Source organism: Notolepis coatsorum (assembly GCF_963971535.1).
Source record: "Notolepis coatsorum genome assembly, chromosome: 15".
NCBI classification, from domain to species: domain Eukaryota; kingdom Metazoa; phylum Chordata; class Actinopteri; order Aulopiformes; family Paralepididae; genus Notolepis; species Notolepis coatsorum.
In genome coordinates, this window is record NC_140179.1 from 11,451,175 (window position 1) to 11,472,259 (window position 21,085).

Here is a 21,085-nt window from a genome sequence, read left to right on the forward strand (position 1 = left end):
GCCACTGACTGACGCTCTCTGATTGGCCACTGACATGTGCGCCCAATCGCGTGACGAGCTGTGTCTTTGCCCATTTCCGGGTCTAACAGCCTGCAAACTACCTAACGCCTAGTTTATCACTGGTTAAGCTTAGGCAACTCTTTCGAAGTTGGTTAAGGTTAGAGTATGGAATCAGGGCTGGTGTTCTATCGTCCTGCTCTAAGACAAACTCCAACCTTAACCAACTTCGAAAGAGTGCCTAAACTTAACCAGTGAAAGAAACAGGCGTCACACGATTGGGCGCACATGTCACATGTCACATGAAGTGGCCAATCAGAAAGCGTCTCCGCAAAATGCGGCTACGAAAAAGAATAACGCATCTTAGATGGTCACCGCCCACTGGCGTAATTTGCGACCTCTTTACGGCAGAGAGAGAGAGAGCGCACAGACACAGAGCAACATGGACGCCAACACGACGATCCTGCGCGTCAAGAGGAAGCGGGGCACCGACCCCGCCGACGCGCTGCTGCTGGCGTGCAAGCGGATCCGCCCGGAGAGCAGCGCGCAGAGCCCCGGGGAGGCGGCACCGGGGGAGACGGAGCCTGCTGAGCCCAATGGAGGCGAGGTGGAGAACTCCGTCTTCAAACTCGTGGCGACCGTAGCGACACAGGTGAGCGGCCCGTTAGCAGTTAGCTCCGGGTTAGCGTTAGCCGCAGCTCGCAGTTAGCTCTGTTAGCTGCTGTTAGCCGTTAGCTCTGTTAGCTGTTGTTAGCCGTTAGCTCTGTTAGCTGCAGCTCTGTTTGCTGATTGATTGAAAACTTTATTAACAGATTGCAGAATGGGTACAATACAGTACAGCTCAATACACACAATTGTTAAGGGATACAGACCAGAGAAAGACTTTCGTCTTGTTTACATCAGGGTCCCCCATTTTCAATTCATCATAAGCATAATTCACCCAGATTCGGCTCAAATAAGGGACTAAACACGTTTCGCAATTATGCCACATCAATGTGGAACGCCCTACCCAAAGCTGTAAAGGAATGTGGATCACTACCCACTTTCAAAACCTCTCTCAAGAGACACCTACGGGAGACTGCAATGCAACACTGGCCCCTGTAAATATCCTAACCCAACCCCCTCCAATGTACAGTCATTTACCTAGTATGGTCTTGTCAATAGTCCAATGTACAATTTTGTTTGTTTGTACAGAGTCCCCCCCCCCCCCCCCCTCAATGTACAGTTTTGCTTGTTTATACAATGTGCCCCCCCCCCCCCCCCACCCACCTCCAATGTAAATTACCCAGTATGGTTGTCAATATCCCAGTGTACCCAACCCCCCCCACCCAACCTCCTCCAATGTACAGTTTCTACGTCAAATGTATATACTCCCTTTTCTTGACTCCTTCTGTATCACAAACAGTACTGTATTTGCAAATCTGGTATGTCATAAATGTCCTGATGAATTGAAAATGGGGGACCCTGGTGTAAACAAGACGAAAGTCTTTCTCTGGTCTGCATCCCCTTAACAATTGTGTGTATTGAGCTGTACTGTATTGTACCCATTCTGCAATCTGTTAATAAAGTTTTCAATCAATCAATCAATCAATAACACAGAGGCTCATCTGTGCCCTGTAGAACCAAAGGAGCACCGGGAGCCTGCGGGAGGATCAGCACACTGTGAAAAGCCTGTTAAGACGAGTGTGAAAAGGAACTGGAGGGCAGTTTGCAATTGTAGCTGTACAATGAGAGAGTCGAGTCGCGCTGGTTCTTAATGCCGTGTATTGGAAAGCAACAAGTAAACAAACCACCACTTCCCCAGGAAGTGAGACACGTAATATATCATACAGGCACCGGCCCAGCACGCCCACCAGGCGGAGCTGTAGCCCAGCCTGTAACAACTGGGTGGACATTGTGTGGAAAGAGAGCCCCCGGCCCACTCTCGGGGCACTGCTCTCTCTCTCGCGCTCTCTCTCTCGCTCTCTCTCTGTGCTTCCTAAGTTCCTAATGGGCCACGCTCTAAATAAGGTAAGGAGAGTCATGCCCACTGTCTTGAGGAGGAGGAGAAGAAGTTTGTCTGGTTTACAGATGCTGGGACTTCACTCATCGTTCAGCTCGCTGAGCAGAGGGCATCAGAGTGTCTTTGTGACTCCTCAGATTAGAATAATACGTCAATCACATTGATGAGCCTACGTCAACAGAGGCTCTTTTCTCCTGTTAGAGTCTGATTGCTAGAGAGAGAGAGAGTTGTGAGTTGTTCATTGTGTGAGGAAAAGCCATTGAGTACAAGTCTAACCTACAGATTGAGACGCGAGAGGTGAGGTGGAGGTTGGAACATGGCTCCTTTCTCTGTGATTCACAGTCAAACAGAGATGCCATTCATATTGACAGTCCGACCACGGTTCAGTAGAATGGAAGCTTGTGTGATTATAGTACAGTTGCACCTAATTAAATGTGCACAGTTGAAGGTGTCACGTCTTCTTCTGTCTGACCGTCAGTGTGATGGTGTGTTATCTGGTGGTATTTGGTGTTTATTGCTCTTTTTCTACAGTATGTTTTGGTAACGACTAACGAGATTGGTCATGGTTAGGCTTTCATACATTTTCAAATGATTTCCATTGCAAAAATGCAATACTGCAGCAATTTGTGCACCGTAATTCTGCGGCGAAGAGAATACAAATATAATAAAATTCCATCGATGGCAGTGTTATACAAACGGATACCTGTTCGGATCCACACCCGGCTTAAAATATAGCGTACCCCTCTGCCTTCCCTGTGTATCTATACATTACTGTCGGACGGTCCTCACAGGCCCCTGATGGAACAGACTGTCAGTCAGTCACGTCCCCCACATGCAAATTTCTCTACCAATCCATAACCTCCACAGGCCCTTCACACAGAACCCAGGCAGTCATGTTGACATTGATTTAAGAGAGCGAGAGTGTGTGTGTGTGTGTCAGCGTTTCCGTTAGCCGGTAATTACCGGTATTTGACCGGCAAAATATGTTGAAGTCCGAATATTTAAATCTCTCCGGTCATAATGTCCGGTGAAAATAATTCCTCTAAGCACAATTTTATTACTTGAATTGTATTAAAATAGGCTAAAATTAAATAGCCTATGCGATGAACGAAACAATCATTACATTTGTTTCATTGTTGCTTCACTCTGATAAAGCGCGGATGGCGCCGCTCAGATGTGAATCTTTTTTTCTTTCTTTTTTTGAGCCTGTCTGGCCACCATAACGACAAACGGGTATACGAGCGAGAGAGAGAGAGATGGCCAAACAAGCGCTGCTTAACATATTTCATGAAACCAAGCACAAGCAGGTCTAATAATAATGACAACGAAGATGAGTCTTCTGAAGTCACAGAGACCGTTGATGCCGTGGTGGCTCCCGCGGAAAAGAAACAGAAATGTCGAGCGTTCAGGCCCGAGTGGAAAGTTTAATTCTCTCTAAAAAATCTGGATGGCTGGTAGTTTTTAAAATCTACCAGCCAAATGGCTGGTAAGTCAAAAAGTTAAGTTTGTTCCCTGCTTACTATCATCCTAATTATTCCATTCTGTTCTTCTTCCTTGTCCCCTCTTATTTCTTTATTATGACTGGCCAACCTTAGTTGAATATAATTTTTTTTTATCATTCTTTCCAAAAGAAAAGAGGCCTAGAAGCATGGCTAACGCTAATGGCACGCATACCAGAGGCTAACTGCCTAAGAAAACAGGCACAGAGGCACTGAAAGAGGATTTCACCCATCTAATTAACACACTAGACTAGACAAATATCAAGATGTATCCATCAGTGGACCAATTGCCTGCTTTTGCAGAGGACAAGAAGCCTTCAGTCGACTCCTTCAGACATTAAGCACCCCCCACAGCCCAAATGGAATGGAATTTCTTTTTTAAATATTTCTTTTTATATTATACTAATTAAATTTTTTTTAACAATAGTCGACTAATGGCAAATTTTGGCCAATCATAGTCGACCATCCAAATCCTTAGTCGGGGACAGCCCTTTGCGCATATCCAAATTGTACCAACAAAACTTCGAGCCACACTTCACATACTTTTCATTAGGGATGGGAATCGAAAACCGGTTCCCGTTGGAACTGTTGCCTGGAACCGTGTGGCTCCTGTGACTTTCGATTCTCTTATCGCTGCCTACAGTTGCGCAATAACGTTACGTTAGCATGTAGCCATGGCAGACTCTATTTGATTCCTTAAGGGCTCGAAATTGCCTGGGTTTTGGTAATATGCTCCCGAAATGCTCCCGCTGTTTGGCTACTTCTATGTGCAGTGAAAACTACTTGAATGCTTTAGAACCTAGTCATTGATTTAGATCAGGGTGAGCTAAAATTAGCCGCAGAGCTAACGTGAGCTAACGCTATTTAATCAAGCTCACAAAGAGAGATAAACAGCTGACAGCGGATAGTACAGGTACAAATACAATAAAACAGCAGGTGGGGGCTGTTGTGTAAACCTTGTACTCTTTAGTTCACATATAATGAGACGTGAGTGCTTGTTTACAAGTCTGTAAGCCAGGAAGAGTGGTGCAACATACAAATGTGTCCGTGTAGCAACACAAGCCAATACTTTAAAGGACAGGGGCCCGGGGAGGGAGCTCTCTCTCTGTGTGTGTGTGTGTGTGTGTGTGTGAGAGAGTGTGAGTGAGAGACAGAAGTCAGAGGAATAACAACCTGTTATTCAATAGATTAAATTCGTTTAAGAATAAAAAAAATAAATACATTTTAAGAGAATCTCAAATACATTATTTTATTTAAGTGAAGGCTATAGTTAATGTTTAATTTTTTACAGTTTTTGTATTTTTCTGACATGGGGGCTCAACAATAAATGACAATCAGAAATGTCAAGTTGCATGTTGTTATTCTAACCAGCTTAGACCCCGACGCTCTGCATCTTCTGGCCGCCTCAGACCTACTCCTATCCGAGCTCCGGGAGGGTCATCAAAGAGAAGTCGCCTATTCTCAGTCCTTGCCCCACAATGGTGGAATGAACTACCCACCCCAGTTAGGACAGCCGAATCACGTCCAATCTTTCGCCGTCGACTAAAGACGCACTTCTTCAACCATTATCTGAATAAAAAAATATATATCTAACCCTAACTAACCGTACTGTCATGCACTTGTCCTAATAAACTAACCTACACTGTAGCACTCAACACTTTGATGAACATTGTTGCTCAGCTGATAAGAGTTGTGCCCTTCCTGATGGCTTGTCGTACAGAACTTGTAAGTCGCTTTGGATAAAAGCGTCAGCTAAATGACTAAATTTAGTTCTGTTGCATTTCCAATTTATTTATTTAAATTATAAATTGATCAGGTATCGATAAGGGAATCGATAAAGAATCGAATCGATAAGCAGAATCGATAATGGAATCGTATCGATAAAATCCTATCAATTCCCATCCCTACTTTTCATAGACTGTTTGTTGGATAAGGACAGGCTGAGAGCAGACGGATGGAGACACTCGTTTATACACTGCTCCTTGCGGATCATTGGGTCTGTAGCGATCATTTTGACCCTGATGACTACTGCCAGTCCAAGAGAAGACATACCCTTTCCTAAAGAAAGCTGCTGTTCCACGAGTGGAGAGACTAGAGCCATATGGAATCCGCGATCACGGAATTGCGGACGGAATCGCGGAATTGAGCAATAAAAATGGAATCAACCATAATAAAATAAAAAATCTTTTTTACTTTTTTTGTTGTTGTGGGACTTGTACAGCACTTTGTTCAACTTTGTCAGTGCTGTAAAATTTAAACCTTTTTAAATCTTAGACAAACAAAACACTTTGCTTTCATGAAATATTGTAAGCCGTCATTTGAGGCTTTATAAAAGCAGCACAATGAACACACATCTGTCAGTGCCGAGTCCGACCTCATCTTAAATAACAAACAGCATTGCTTGTTGTAGTTAACAAAGAGACGCAGAGTTGATTTTGCAAAAATATATATAATTTTTTTTTTTATCAATTTCTTTTTCCATATTCGAATCCCATGCCCATCGAACGAAGCTTCGAAGTATTTAAGACAGCCCTATTAAATGGACTGTTATATCTTATTAAATTGTGGAAATGTATTCATTCCCACTTATTACACTGAGCACGCACAGAGGCCATGGCGGTGGAGTGCATTGCCTATGGTCCTTTCTGTCACAGTTGTACCTGCTGCCTCCAAGTCTTTCTGGAGCGCTTTCCTAGTGGTCCATGGCTCTCTGGCTACTCTTCTACGTATCCTTCTGACTCCCTGATCAGAAATGTTGCGAGGAGCACCTGTGCATGGCCGGTTGATGATGGAGTGATAGTGATGTTGCTTCCACTTATGGATAATGCCCCCAATGGTGCTTACTGGAAGATTCTGAAGTTGTTTTGCAACATGATTTGCAACAATCTGTTTGTGAAGGTCTTGAGAGCTCTTTGCTTTTACCCATCATTTGATGTTTCTTGTGTGGCACCTTGGTAACAAACAAAAAAACATTTGATAGCCCATCAATATATTCTAACCCAGTTGACATTATTAGCACAGATAGGAGGTAGAGTTGCCTCCTAATTAGTTTTGGTTTTCAGCTAGTTCCTTGCCTTTCCTTGCTGTGGTGTACTGCTTTTTCTTAGTGTGTCCAATACTTTTTTCCTGTTTCATTCCACTTACAAAAAATTACTTTATTTTATGGACTTTAATGTTTAGATTTCTTGTCTGGATTTCTTGAGTTAATACAAACGTCTCGTGCCAATTTCGCTTGAATATGCTCATTGGAAAATACATTTACTGAACAAAATGTTGATGTGTTCAATACTTATTTCCCCCATTGTATATATATATATTTTTTTTTAATTTTTTTTCTATGCCCGATCCAGCTATTTGAGTCCTATCGGATCAGTGCATCCCTGTTTAACCTGCGGACTTCCCCCACCAGGATACTCCTGTTCAGACGCAGGTGCGCGAGGCTCTGGCTCGACCCCGCGTGGCCCACGCCCTGCGCCCCTCTGCCGCCACCTCGCAGCGCATCGTCGGGGACCTGCGGAGCACCAAGTGGAGCACCCGGCGAGAGGAGCGCTACCGGATTCTCTCCACCCACCGCACCGGCCTGTCCTGCCCCTCCGACCCACAGCCATGCCCCCAGACCAACGCCCCCGAGGGGGGGGAGGAGGATGCCGGGAGAGGGGGGAAGGGGCAGGAGAAGAGCTGGTGCCTGGGGGAGGTGCAGGTGGTTGATCTGCTACATGAGGATGTAGGGGACCAGGACCAAGCTCCCGGCAAGGTGACAATAATACCTGTTTTTATTATATCATAGGAATTAGGGGTGGAACGGTTCACAAAATCCACGGTTCGGTGCATATCACGGTTTTGGGGTCACGGTTTTCGGTTCGGTATACGCTTTTAATTTTAATTTTTTTATATAAATGTAACACTTTTCAGTTATTCTCAAGGACGTAGTCATGCAAAAACTGAAAGAATGAGGCAGTTTGACATCAGGCACATTATTTTGACCGTGACCGGTTAGAGCTAGGAGAGATTTTGGTACATCAAGAGGGGAGGCATTACTGATTTAAACATGCTTCAGATTTACAGCGGTTTGCCTTAAATAATGTTTGGCACACAAAGACCGAACTGAATATGCTACATTTGTCAAAGTATTAACTTAGTGATGACTTACTCTGCCTCTGGATGGCTAGTTATGACTTACTCTTCCTCTGGATGGCAGTAGTGATGACTTACTCTGCCTCTGGATGGCAGTAGTGATGACTTACTCTGCCTCTGGATGGCTAGTGATGACTTACTCTGCCTTTGGATGGCAGTAGTGATGACTTACTCTGCCTCTGGATGGCAGTAGTGATGACTTACTCTGCCTCTGGATGGCAGTAGTGATGACTTACTCTGCCTCTGGGTGGCAGTAGTGATGACTTACTCTGCCTCTGGATGGCAGTAGTGATGACTTACTCTGCCTCTGGATGGCAGTAGTGATGACTTACTCTGCCTCTGGATGGCAGTAGTGATGACTTACTCTGCCCCCCTCTCTTCCCGCCCTCCTCGTTCCCCACAGGACCTGGACGTCGACCCGGAAGTGATCCTGTGCAACAACATGAAGCTGCTGCGTGAGCGTCTGAGCGTGTCGGGGGAGGAGCTGGGGGCGGAGCACCGGGAGCAGGACGAGGACTACGTCTACGACCTGTACTACCAGGAGACAGTGGCCCCCGGCTGGATCCAGGACATCCTCTCCGTCAGGGCCTACGCCGAGGAGGGAGAGCTGGTGTGTGGGTGGATGGATGGACGGACGGATGGATGAATGATTTGAGCAAAGGGTGAGTAGGGCTGGGCGATATATCGAGTATACTCGATGTATCGCGGCTTGCTCTACGTGAGATGTAGTAAATTACTATATCGTGAACATCGAGTATATGTTGTCACGTCGCGGCTGATATGAGACTTGCTTTAGTGCAGAGCGTTCCTCTCATTTCATTATAGACAGACCAGCGCGGACCTTAAATGACATGCAATTGTAATTTAATTACACAGACCAGTGCGGACCTTCAATGACATGCAATGGGCTAACGTTAGCTGCTAAGTTAAACCATAATAGGCTAAGCTAACGTCTTAGCTGCTAGCTCTTAGCTGCTAGCGTTAGCTCAAAGCGGACTCCACGACACTAGTTCCATTAGTGAGAAAAGGGGGTGGGTTATATTGACGACGCTTGACAACAGAGGTTTAAAGATAACTTCATATTTATTAGTTATTCGTTTCCTTATATCAGCATCCAGTTTCCATCTCAGTGTCTTAAACTCTTCCTGTTTACATTAGAGTGTGACGTCATCGCCTACGGCAGCTTAGACGCTCAAAACGCGAACCTAAAACAAAACCCGAGGGGGTCTCTCTCTCTCTCTCCTTTTTTTTTTCTTCTCTTTTTCAATGATTTAAAGTGGCTAAACGTTACAGTATAAATACTAACTGGATAGTTGATATAAACATTTCATATAAATTGTCTTAGATGTAAATACATTTTTTATTAGTGTCAGTAGACTACTCTTAGTACATTTTCATTTAATTATTTTTTAAAGCATCTTCATGGTTTAATAATGGAAACATATTTTGCAGGGACTTATTATAATCATCATATTGGCGTGACTGTATGCATCAAAGGGTTAAATCAAGCATTTTTAAGTGCTTTAGAGGAAATGTCAAAATATCGCGATATATATATCGTGTATCGTGATATGGCGATATCATTTAGAGGCCATATCGCCCAGCCCTAAGAGTGAGTGATTGAATTAAAATTGTATTAACGGATTGCAGAATGGGTACAATACAGTACAGCTCAATACACACAATTGTTAAAAATTGTTAAGGGGATGCAGACCAGAGAAAGACTTTCGTCTTGTTTACATCAGGGTCCCCCATTGGGATGAGTCTAATTATTATCAAGAGGACTGGGGAATGTAAACAAACGTGGGGCTGTTTGTACAGCTAAATCTATACTTTATAGTATTGCTATCTGTCCATTCTCATTGTCAATTGAGTCCATAAACCGTCCCTTCAAAATGGCTTAAAGGGGAAAAAAATCATCAATAGGTTCTCATTTTATAGCGCCGTGAATATAAGCGTTATATGGTATTTGGGACTAGTATATTTTCTGGAAGGCTAGATATAGGGCTAAATTTCCGTTTTACAGATGCTACAGAAATAACTCAAACTGCATATGATCGGCACGATCCCAAAGCATGTATGCATGAAAGGGGGGGGGGGGGGCGGGGGACGTCGTTTCTGATTATCGATTACCAATAACCGCGTTAGCCTCATTAGCCTCACAGGCCGAACGCCTGGTTGAGTATCATAATAATGCCCGATTGGGCTGTACTTTACGTGAAAAAGATCTTACCGCGGTCCGGGCTGATCCCCCCCCCCCCGAGCATTTCCCCGTTATCGATCGCCATCTGGTAGATCGATATGTCCATTGGCTGATGATAAATCCCCTTTATTGCATGGTGAAATCTGCGATGGAAAACGTAATCCAAGCTACAGGCTACACATCCAGAATCCAGCTGAAATCTCCATTGAAAGTATTAAAAAAAAAAGAGTCCACCGTTCGGCCACAGGGAACACTGCATTATCGCGATAGCGCCCCTAAGAGGATCTGGCTGGTATTGCACTTTGTCGAATTCATAGAGTAGGGTAGATCTGCAGTGCCGCTCTGCGACCTTGAATAGGTTATTAAAATGGAATAAAAGCAATAACAACTTGCCACGGATTTATCCGTGCCTCTGTCCACAACGGGTGGAATCGAAACACAGAGATATACGTCCTTGGGCGCCATTGTGTTAAATTAATGTATTGTGTAATTTCAACGTGGAATTAAGGAATATCAAAATAAAAGCACACGTTGAACTTGATCATGCATATTTATTAGAACATTTTATTACAGCACTATGTTATCAATACACATTTATAAAACAAGGCATATTTAGCCAAAATATGTTGCCAGAAAGAAAAAAAACTTAAAAAAAAAAAAATTTACTTGCCAATGCCAGTTACCCCACTGACACCTACCCACGACCCCACTTTGGGTCGCGACCCATAGTGTGAGAACTGCTGGAGTAAACAATAGTAATACAATATGGTAGGGCTGGGCGATATGACGATATTATATAAATATCGGGTACAGTTCATTAACAATACACTTTTTAAACGTATCGTGGATATCGTGATGTTTTGCCCAAGAGGATTGTGTCGTGTCAATCTGGTCCACACGTTCAAACTTTTGAACAAGTTACTACTTGTGATTACCAAAGGCATTCGTTTTGTGGCATTAACGTTATATTAGTTACATGTTTAGGGCTGCAACGATTAGTCGACATAATCGACGACGTCGATTATAAAAAAAATCGTCGACGAGAAATTGTTGCGTCGATTAGTCATTAAAAAAAAAAAAAAATTTTTTTTTTTTTTTTTTTTTTTTTTTTTTTGCACTACCTATCTTTGTGAGAGTGGCTTCTTAGGGTTCCAGACAACATCATAACATGATGATCCCATAGCAAATTTTGGACATTGAAAACATTGTTCCCCTGCAGGAGATGATGATCAGACTAGACACACAATACATTACACACGCACTCCTCTCACTCACACACAGCGATCAGAGTAAGACACACACATACACACTCCTCTCACTCACACACAGCGATCAGAGTAAGACACACACACATACACACTCCTCTCACTCACACACAGCGATCAGAGTAAGACACACACACATTCACACTCCTCTCTCTCACACACAGCGATCAGAGTAAGACACACACACATTCACACTCCTCTCACTCACACACAGCGATCAGAGTAAGACACAGACACATTCACACTCCTCTCACTCACACACAGCGATCAGAGTAAGACACACACATACACAAATTACACAGTACACACCTCTCACTCACACAGCGATCAGAGTAAGACACACACACAAATTACACAGTACACACACTCCTCTCACTCACACAGCGATCAGAGTAAGACACACACACATACACACACACACGGACTCCTCTCACACACAGCAAACAAAAGTTATTTAAAGTACACTTCCACTTTAATTTGTATTATTTAATTTATTTATCTTGTTATGAGTGATTGCTGTATTGTTCTTCAAATACATTTTCATTTAAAGTGGCTTAAAGATCCAAATTCAAATGTTTCATGAGTCATTATTTTAATTTGCTATGGGATCATCATGTTATGATGTTGTTGTTTGGTCCTGACAAGAGTCTCAAAGTCTGGGGTGATGGTAGACAAGCAACTCTGAGGTCATGCTCAATGTCCAATCTGTTCCTCTGCTCTGTCTTCAGCTGGACCAGAGCTGAGAAGCCACTTTCACAAAGATAGGTAATAAAAAAAAAAAGATAAAAAAAAATATGTTTTTTTTTTGTTTTTTTTTGTTGTTGTTTACATTGGTTTTCGATTAGTCGACTAATCGAAAAAATCGGCAGATTAGTCGACTACCAAATTAGTCATTAGTTGCAGCCCTACGTTCAATAACATCAGCGTATTTACCCGAACATAGCAACGGGTAACATACGACTTGCATATCTCAGCCCGTGCTGACTGAGTTGTGCCCATTCTGCGGTCTGTTAATAAAGTTTTCAATCAGACAGATGTATGGCAAGGCTTTTATTATAACATTCGTTGCAGTAAAATCATTATGCCTTGTTTTAGTCATCCTGCGGAGCGCTGGTAATCTAGTCGTCGGCCGCGGGGAGCTAATGTTAGTAGCTATGTTGTGAGCACTCGTCAAAATCAATGGAGGACCCTGGAAGTAAACAACTTCACAACACGCTTGCCGATTGGTGCTAAGAACAGCAGGGCGGGTGCAAGCGGTGTGACGTAATTGGCAGACTCGACTGTCAACCAAATTATTCTGTTTGCCGTCTGAATGATGAATGAATGAAAACTTTATTAACAGATTGCAGAATGTGTACAATACAGTACAGTGGACTGGAGGATGAAGACCAGACAAAGACTTTCGGCTTTTTTACATAAGGGTCCTCCTTTTTCAATTCATCAAAACATTTAGAGACATACATATACAGTAGTTTCATAAAAATGCTAAAATGCTATTTATTGATTGATTGATTGATTTAAAACTTTATTAACATATTGCAGAATGGGTACAGTACAGCTCAATACATACAATTGTTAAGGGGATGCAGACCAGAGAAAGACTTTCGTCTTGTTTACATCGGGGTCCCCCATTTTCAATTAATCATATTTCATATCTAAATCATATAATATCTCATTGCTAAATATATGCAATATATAATCTAATAATCTAAATCTAATATATAATATAAAAATGCTAAATGCATGGGTATTTTATTTTGTCTTTAATGTTAGCTTGCAAACTCAAATACTGTCTTGGTAAGCCTCATAATGAATTGTTTGGGGGGAAAATAAAAACATTGTGGTGTGTATCGCCGAAAGGTCAGAAAATATCGTGATATCATATATAGGCCATATCGCCCAGCCCTACAATAGGGAGCCGATGTTTTCATCCACAATGTCCCTGGTGGTAACTATTCTAGTGTCTCTGGTATTATCTTGTAGGTTTGTCCCTGGTGGTAACTATTCTAGTGTCTCTGGTATTATCTTGTAGGCTTGTCCCTGGTGGTAACTATTCTAGTGTCTCTGGTATTATCTTGTAGGCTTGTCTCTGGTGGTAACTATTCTAGTGTCTCTGGTATTATCTTGTAGGCTTGTCCCTGGTGGTAACTATTCTAGTGTCTCTTCTCTGGTATTATCTTGTAGGTTTGTCCCTGGTGGTAACTATTCTAGTGTCTCTGGTATTATCTTGTAGGTTTGTCCCTGGTGGTAACTATTCTAGTGTCTCTGGTATTATCTTGTAGGTTTGTCCCTGGTGGTAACTATTCTAGTGTCTCTGGTATTATCTTGTAGGTTTGTCCCTGGTGGTAACTATTCTAGTGTCTCTGGTATTATCTTGTAGGTTTGTCCCTGGTGGTAACTATTCTAGTGTCTCTGGTATTATCTTGTAGGTTTGTCCCTGGTGGTAACTATTCTAGTGTCTCTGGTATTATCTTGTAGGTTTGTCCCTGGTGGTAACTATTCTAGTGTCTCTGGTATTATCTTGTAGGTTTGTCCCTGGTGGTAACTATTCTAGTGTCTCTGGTATTATCTTGTAGGCTTGTCTCTGGTGGTAACTATTCTAGTGTCTCTGGTATTATCTTGTAGGCTTGTCCCTGGTGGTAACTATTCTAGTGTCTCTGGTATTATCTTGTAGGTTTGTCCCTGGTGGTAACTATTCTAGTGTCTCTGGTATTATCTTGTAGGTTTGTCCCTGGTGGTAACTATTCTAGTGTCTCTGGTATTATCTTGTAGGTTTGTCCCTGGTGGTAACTATGCTAGTAGTGTCTAGTAATTATCTCATTTTTACAAGATGACTTGGCTGTTGCCAAGCTGCTTGTTTATTCACGTTAAGAAGAATGCGATGTTCAGCTGGTTGATTTAGCTGTATCTTTTATTGTTTGATTATTTAAATACAGTACAGCAGGAACACTGCCATGTCACGGAGAGGTGCTGCTTGATGGTGGTGTCTGTACATGATGGGGAAAGAAAGTAATCTCCAGGGTTTTCTTCATAGCAGAACTTATTCCATATTTCTATTAGGATATTTTCTCCTTTTGGTTCGACTTATAGTATAGTTTCCTCCACATGACTGACTGACTGACTGACTGGATGTTGGTCCTACAGGTGCCAGACCTTGTGGTTCACGAGGAGGAGGTTTATGAGGACGAAGATGATGAGAACGAGGAAAGAAACTGGAGGAACGACTACCCTGACGAGGAGAGCGACGGAGACGGGGAGGAGCGATATGTGGGTAGGTTCCAGAAGCTACAAACTCACCTTGTAGAGTAGACTCACAAACTCACCTTGTAGAGTAGACCCACAAACTCACCTTGTAGAGTAGACTCACAAACTCACCTTGTAGAGTAGACTCACAAACTCACCTTGTAGAGTAGACTCACAAACTCACCTTGTAGAGTAGACTCACAAACTCACCTTGTAGAGTAGACTCACAAACTCACTTTGTAGAGTAGACTCACAAACTCACCTTGTAGAGTAGACCCACAAACTCACTTTGTAGACCCACAAACTCACCTTGTAGAGTAGACCCACAAACTCACCTTGTAGAGTAGACCCACAAACTCACCTTGTAGAGTAGACTCACAAACTCACTTTGTAGACCCACAAACTCACTTTGTAGACCCACAAACTCACCTTGTAGACCCACAAACTCACCTTGTAGAGTAGACCCACAAACTCACCTTGTAGAGTAGACTCACAAACTCACCTTGTAGAGTAGACTCACAAACTCACCTTGTAGAGTAGACTCACAAACTCACCTTGTAGAGTAGACTCACAAACTCACTTTGTAGACCCACAAACTCACCTTGTAGAGTAGACTCACAAACTCATCTTGTAGAGTAGACTCACAAACTCACCTTGTAGACCCACAAACTCACCTTGTAGAGTAGACTCACAAACTCATCTTGTAGAGTAGACTCACAAACTCACCTTGTAGAGTAGACTCACAAACTCACCTTGTAGAGTAGACTCACAAACTCACCTTGTAGACCCACAAACTCACCTTGTAGAGTAGACTCACAAACTCACCTTGTAGAGTAGACTCACAAACTCACCTTGTAGAGTAGACTCACAAACTCACCTTGTAGAGTAGACTCACAAACTCACTTTGTAGAGTAGACTCACAAACTCACCTTGTAGAGTAGACTCACAAACTCACCTTGTAGAGTAGACTCACAAACTCACCTTGTAGAGTAGACTCACAAACTCACCTTGTAGAGTAGACTCACAAACTCACCTTGTAGAGTAGACTCACAAACTCACCTTGTAGAGTAGACTCACAAACTCACCTTGTAGAGTAGACTCACAAACTCACCTTGTAGAGTAGACTCACAAACTCACCTTGTAGAGTAGACCCACAAACTCACCTTGTAGAGTAGACTCACAAACTCACCTTGTAGAGTAGACTCACAAACTCACCTTGTAGAGTAGACTCACAAACTCACCTTGTAGAGTAGACTCACAAACTCACCTTGTAGAGTAGACTCACAAACTCACCTTGTAGAGTAGACTCACAAACTCACCTTGTAGACCCACAAACTCACCTTGTAGACCCACAAACTCACCTTGTAGAGTAGACTCACAAACTCACCTTGTAGACCCACAAACTCACCTTGTAGAGTAGACTCACAAACTCACCTTGTAGACCCACAAACTCACCTTGTAGACCCACAAACTCACCTTGTAGACTCACAAACTCACCTTGTAGAGTAGACTCACAAACTCACCTTGTAGAGTAGACTCACAAACTCACCTTGTAGAGTAGACTCACAAACTCACCTTGTAGAGTAGACTCACAAACTCACCTTGTAGAGTAGACCCACAAACTCACCTTGTAGAGTAGACTCACAAACTCACCTTGTAGAGTAGACTCACAAACTCACCTTGTAGAGTAGACTCACAAACTCACCTTGTAGAGTAGACTCACAAACTCACCTTGTAGAGTAGACTCACAAACTCACCTTGTAGAGTAGACTCACAAACTCACCTTGTAGAGTAGACTCACAAACTCACCTTGTAGAGTAGACTCACAAACTCACCTTGTAGAGTAGACTCACAAACTCACCTTGTAGAGTAGACCCACAAACTCACCTTGTAGACCCACAAACTCACCTTGTAGAGTAGACTCACAAACTCACCTTGTAGACCCACAAACTCACCTTGTAGACCCACAAACTCACCTTGTAGACCCACAAACTCACCTTGTAGACCCACAAACTCACCTTGTAGACTCACAAACTCACCTCACAGACCCACAAACTCACCTTGTAGAGTAGACTCACAAACTCACCTTGTAGACCCACAAACTCACCTTGTAGACCCACAAACTCACCTTGTAGACCCACAAACTCACCTTGTAGACCCACAAACTCACCTTGTAGACTCACAAACTCACCTCACAGACTCACAAACTCACCTCACAGACCTGTGCAGGTTACTGGGAGGAGGAACTGGGAGAGCTATAAAGGGTTCTTCTGTTATCTCTGCCGGTTACTGGGAGGAGGAGCTGGGAGAGCTATAAAGGGTCTGTTCTCTGTGCAGGTCACTGGGAGCAGGACCACTCCTACTACAGGAGGAGCTGGGAGAGCTATCAGAGGGCGCTTCTGCGGGACCTGAATCGCCGTGCCGACGGGAACTATGACGACGAGGAAGACGGTGATAAGGATGACTCTGACTGATCTCTAGGCCTCCCGTCGTTCCCGCTCTAGAAACACCACCTGCCCTGCTCCCGACGGATCAGGAGATGTGCTCACATGTTAGAGGTTCATAGAAGCTGCAATAAGCGTTTTTTGACCACTAGAGGGCAGCAATGAGACATAAACAAACTTAAGAGCCACCTCCTCCCTGTTCTGCCAAAACAAAAGACTTGTTGTAAATACATCACATAATATAAATAATAATAAATAAATAATAAATATAACACTGCATTGCCAGCACAATGTTAAAGATTCACTGATACAACAATCTCTTGGGGCATTTCCTGGTTTTTGAACAAGGTCATGTGCCTAAAATGGCCTATTAGGTTGTTAAGTCTGCTGTATGGTCATATCTGGGGCCAAACGCTCCTCTTCAGACAGCAGGAGATACTAGGAGCACAAACCCCAAACAGTTTCTTTATGACTCGGATCTATTAAAACAACGAGGGACACTGAGACGTGTTGAAGAGACCGGAGCCTCGGCCGACGCAGGAAGCTTGGCCCCGCAACCTGTTTATTGGAAAGACTGTGCATCTCGACTTAACAACATGAAATGAACATGAAATGCTTAACCTGGTACCGGGCCGAGATGTATTTAACGTTGCACAAATGGATCAATACAGTCCGTATTAAGTAGTGCTGTCAATAGATTAAAAAAAAATAACAAATTAATCTCACAATTTTCTGTAATTTATCTAGATTCAAAATAGCTTTTCTACTTAACACTTTCAGTGCCACCAGGTGCTTGAATAGTGCTTGAATGCCACCATCCACTTCAATGTTAACGTTTATATCGCCTAATCTATGTTTTAAATTATGGCTATGTGTCTAATCTGCCCGTCGCTTATCAAAGAATCATTTTCCAGTCAGTGCTGTCAAGGCAGATTGGTTTTTTAACACTTCATTTCCGTTTGAGAGCATTTTGAAAAGCGCCCGTTTGAGGTATAAAAAAAAACAGCCCATTCTCGGCCATTCTGTGATAATCGTCTTTTACTGGAATATTCCAGAACGTTGATATTTGTCGGCCTATTTATGAATCGTTTTCAAATAAACGCTAGATGATCAATATTATACGTACACGCACGCCCATTCGAGCCGAGCATGGATTTTACAGTGAAACCGATAGAGCACATTTCACAAAACAGCTTATATCTTCATCAAAACTAGTCTGATTATCCTAACACTGATAACATAGATTCCTTACCTGACATCAGATGGTATCCAACTGGTATATTCCAATTCCTGATCACCATTCGAAAGAATCTGAAATCTCGTGAGTGGCTTTCAACGTAACTATTATAAATCCGAGAACTTGTGAGTGGCAATCAAAGTGTTAAGACCGAAGCTTGTAACAGATATTTACTTGAGTAAAATCATCGAATTAATGTAAAATCAACACAAAGAAAGTCTATTTAGATTCAAAGACTATTTTAATAGCTTTCTTTGAATAGTTTCTCTCCTGTGAAATACAAATGTTCAACAAAACCATCAACATTGACTCAGCCAGACCGCTTTCTTATATCCGCGGCGCTAACAGAAATAAAAACAGCCCAGGCCTATGTTAAAGTGCAGATTGGCTTAGAGAACGATAATGTCTCGTATGAACTACCAGTAATATAAATCATATTAACAACAAAAATGTGTTCCATCTTCATGTCAGATGATTTTCAAAAAGGTGCATGAGTCAATGCAAAAAAAGAACAAGCAAAGATACTGCTGAAAGTTCAGAACGTTGAACATTTTTCACTCCATAGATTAATCTATACATTTATTTTAATGCTTTAAATAATTTAAATTAATCTCAAGGTAAAGCATTAACTTTGACAGCCCTAGTATTAAGTGAAGGTTGTGTTTCTTTTTCAAATGTAGCCAAGAGTAAAGACCCTAACCCAGTCAAAACAGCAGTCAAAGTATATCTTCAGCACTGTTTGTTTACCAATGATTTTAAGTGTTATTAGCTAAATATGTGCGTATAAAAAAAAACTGCTCGTTGCAGAGTTAAACCTTAGCCATATTTTCAAAAAAATAATCAGAAAAGTACATACCCAAGTAAATGAATAATTGCTCCTCAGCTACAAGGTCCATTCGTACTGTATTCATCTATTTGTGCAACGTTAAATAAATCTGGTGCCGGGCTTAACGGGTTAACCTACTAAAATACTGCTCTCACCGCACAATATTGATGTAATTAAGAGATTAAGATTTGTCAACTACAAGGACACTTTCCTAGAATTGTTGAAAAATAGGTGTAACTGTAGGTGCATGTTGTCAACAAGGAAATAAAGGAAAGAAACTCGATGAGAAGGACACCATGACTCAATGAGACCCTCTCATGACCGTGTCGTATGTTTTGAAAATGTGAAAAATTTCGTCGGAAAACAATTATTGCAGCTTTTAATAGATGCATATAAAAAAAATGGACGATGGGATCACAACCTGTTATCCAAACCGGTCGGTGTAAATGATCCATCTGGGCCGCCTGCGTTGTAGCACATCATCTGGGCTTCGCTTCAAAGGCTCAAGTCTGACGGGAGAAATGTATGACATTTCTGAAAACAAAATCATTCGTTTTTAAAAACTGCTTTCTCTGAGACATGAGCTTCACTGAGAAAGTACCCTGTTATGATATGGGCGGGGGTTATCAGTCAGACCACCAATGGACCCATCTCAAACTCTGCACTCATCTCTTGATCCTCCAATGACGACCGTTGCAAGGTTTGTCCGAGGAAAGCAACGGTTGGGATTGGAGGATGGTTGAAAAGAGGGCCGGATTTGAGACTGGTCGATTTGAGTCTTATTGGTTGATGTGTTGGTCTTGTATGCCATGTTTATAGCATTAACGGCGCTTTCTTGACACTAGTTACTGAGGATTGGATGAGTGTATGGATGCAAAACAAAACAAGTTGCTGGATATATGAACTGGCTGCATCCCTGTGTATGTGTATCCCGTGGTTTAATGGGCGTACAGTCTACCGAGTCCACCTGTAGACGCTGAAGGAGACACGCAGTGTTATTTCTAGACGGGTCCAGAGTGTCCTTTTTTTTTTTTTAACCGGTGGCGTGAACTTGTGTGTGGGTGGGTGTGTGTGTGTGTTTTCCAAGTGGAAGCGTGTTAGAAATGTTGCACATTAGCGTGGTATGCCTTGTATGCGTTGTGCAGTTAACACTATGTTAAGTTAGTGAGATGTTCCGGGCCGCGTGCGTGTTTGCATTTTGTGCATGGTAGTGTGTGTGTGTGTACATGTAAGCGTGTGGTAGATTGTGCATATTTGAAAGTGTGGAGGGTTATTTTCGTTGTGTGTTTGGTTCAACATTCCCCCTTTACACTCTGATTGTCCTCTTGAATGCTTGTTGAAAAATAAACTTTTTTTTGTAAATATGTAGATGTGTATACAAAATAAAGCTTTCAAAATAAATGGGAAAACATCTCAAATGGTGTCGATGATTGAGTGAACAGATAACTGCTGGTCAAAAGATATGTTTTATTGATGAACTATACAATAAATGAGATAAAAACGTAACACTGTCGGTCCTTCTGGGGATTTAGATGCGTTCGTTCAACTCGCGTCTCTGCGACCAGCCGCTCTATCGGAGATAGGATCACATTGTGTCATGTTTTGCTAGAGGGTGGCAATTGTTTATTATTCCGAATAGATCTACACGGGCTTATAGCCTATAATACGTGACATTTGAAGCAGGCACCACTGCTGTTGTAATTGTCTGGTAATAGCTGTTTCGTCGAGTGTTTATTATTACTGCCTTCCTATACCCAGTTAAATCGGTCTTCATATCTCACGCCCCAAAGGCGATAGCGAGGGGGGTTGTAGGTCAGTGGCCAATCGGCGCAAAACTCGAACCCGGAAACACAACTGGGTTGGTAAAAGCATACACGCGTACCGGAGGGGACACGTGACGTGATGCAAGGCCTCGTCCTCACTGCAGCCGACCAGTGGGAGGCGTAGTCTAGCAACGTTCAAGGCAGGGGAGGGGAGAATTGAAGGGAGAATTGGCGAGGCGAAATTGGGATGGGAGAATAATAAGGAGAAAAGGTGGATTAAAAAGAAAAAACACTCAAACGTTGCTGTGACCTGTGTATTTACCACATGGGGAAAAAATATATATAATAATTAGACATTTTAGTTTTCTAAGCAGATACCCTGAACAATTCTTTGCCGAACCACTGCTGCCTGGGTGCAGTGATCTCATAATCACCTCACTTCCGTCAATAACCAATGTGACTAAGTTAGCGA

General features: G+C 42.5%; 1 protein-coding gene across 1 annotated transcript; it reads left to right on the forward strand.

Moving 5' to 3' along the window:
* The first annotated feature begins 430 nt into the window (after positions 1–430).
* slc7a6os (solute carrier family 7 member 6 opposite strand) lies at positions 431–20,253 on the forward strand. The gene is made up of 5 exons (XM_084330470.1): positions 431–649; positions 6,908–7,252; positions 8,036–8,242; positions 14,245–14,371; positions 16,681–20,253. The coding sequence occupies exons 1-5, from the start codon at positions 440–442 to the stop codon at positions 16,815–16,817; spliced, it is 1,026 nt and encodes a 341-aa protein (XP_084186596.1). The 5' UTR covers positions 431–439; the 3' UTR covers positions 16,818–20,253.
* The last annotated feature ends 832 nt before the right edge of the window (positions 20,254–21,085 follow it).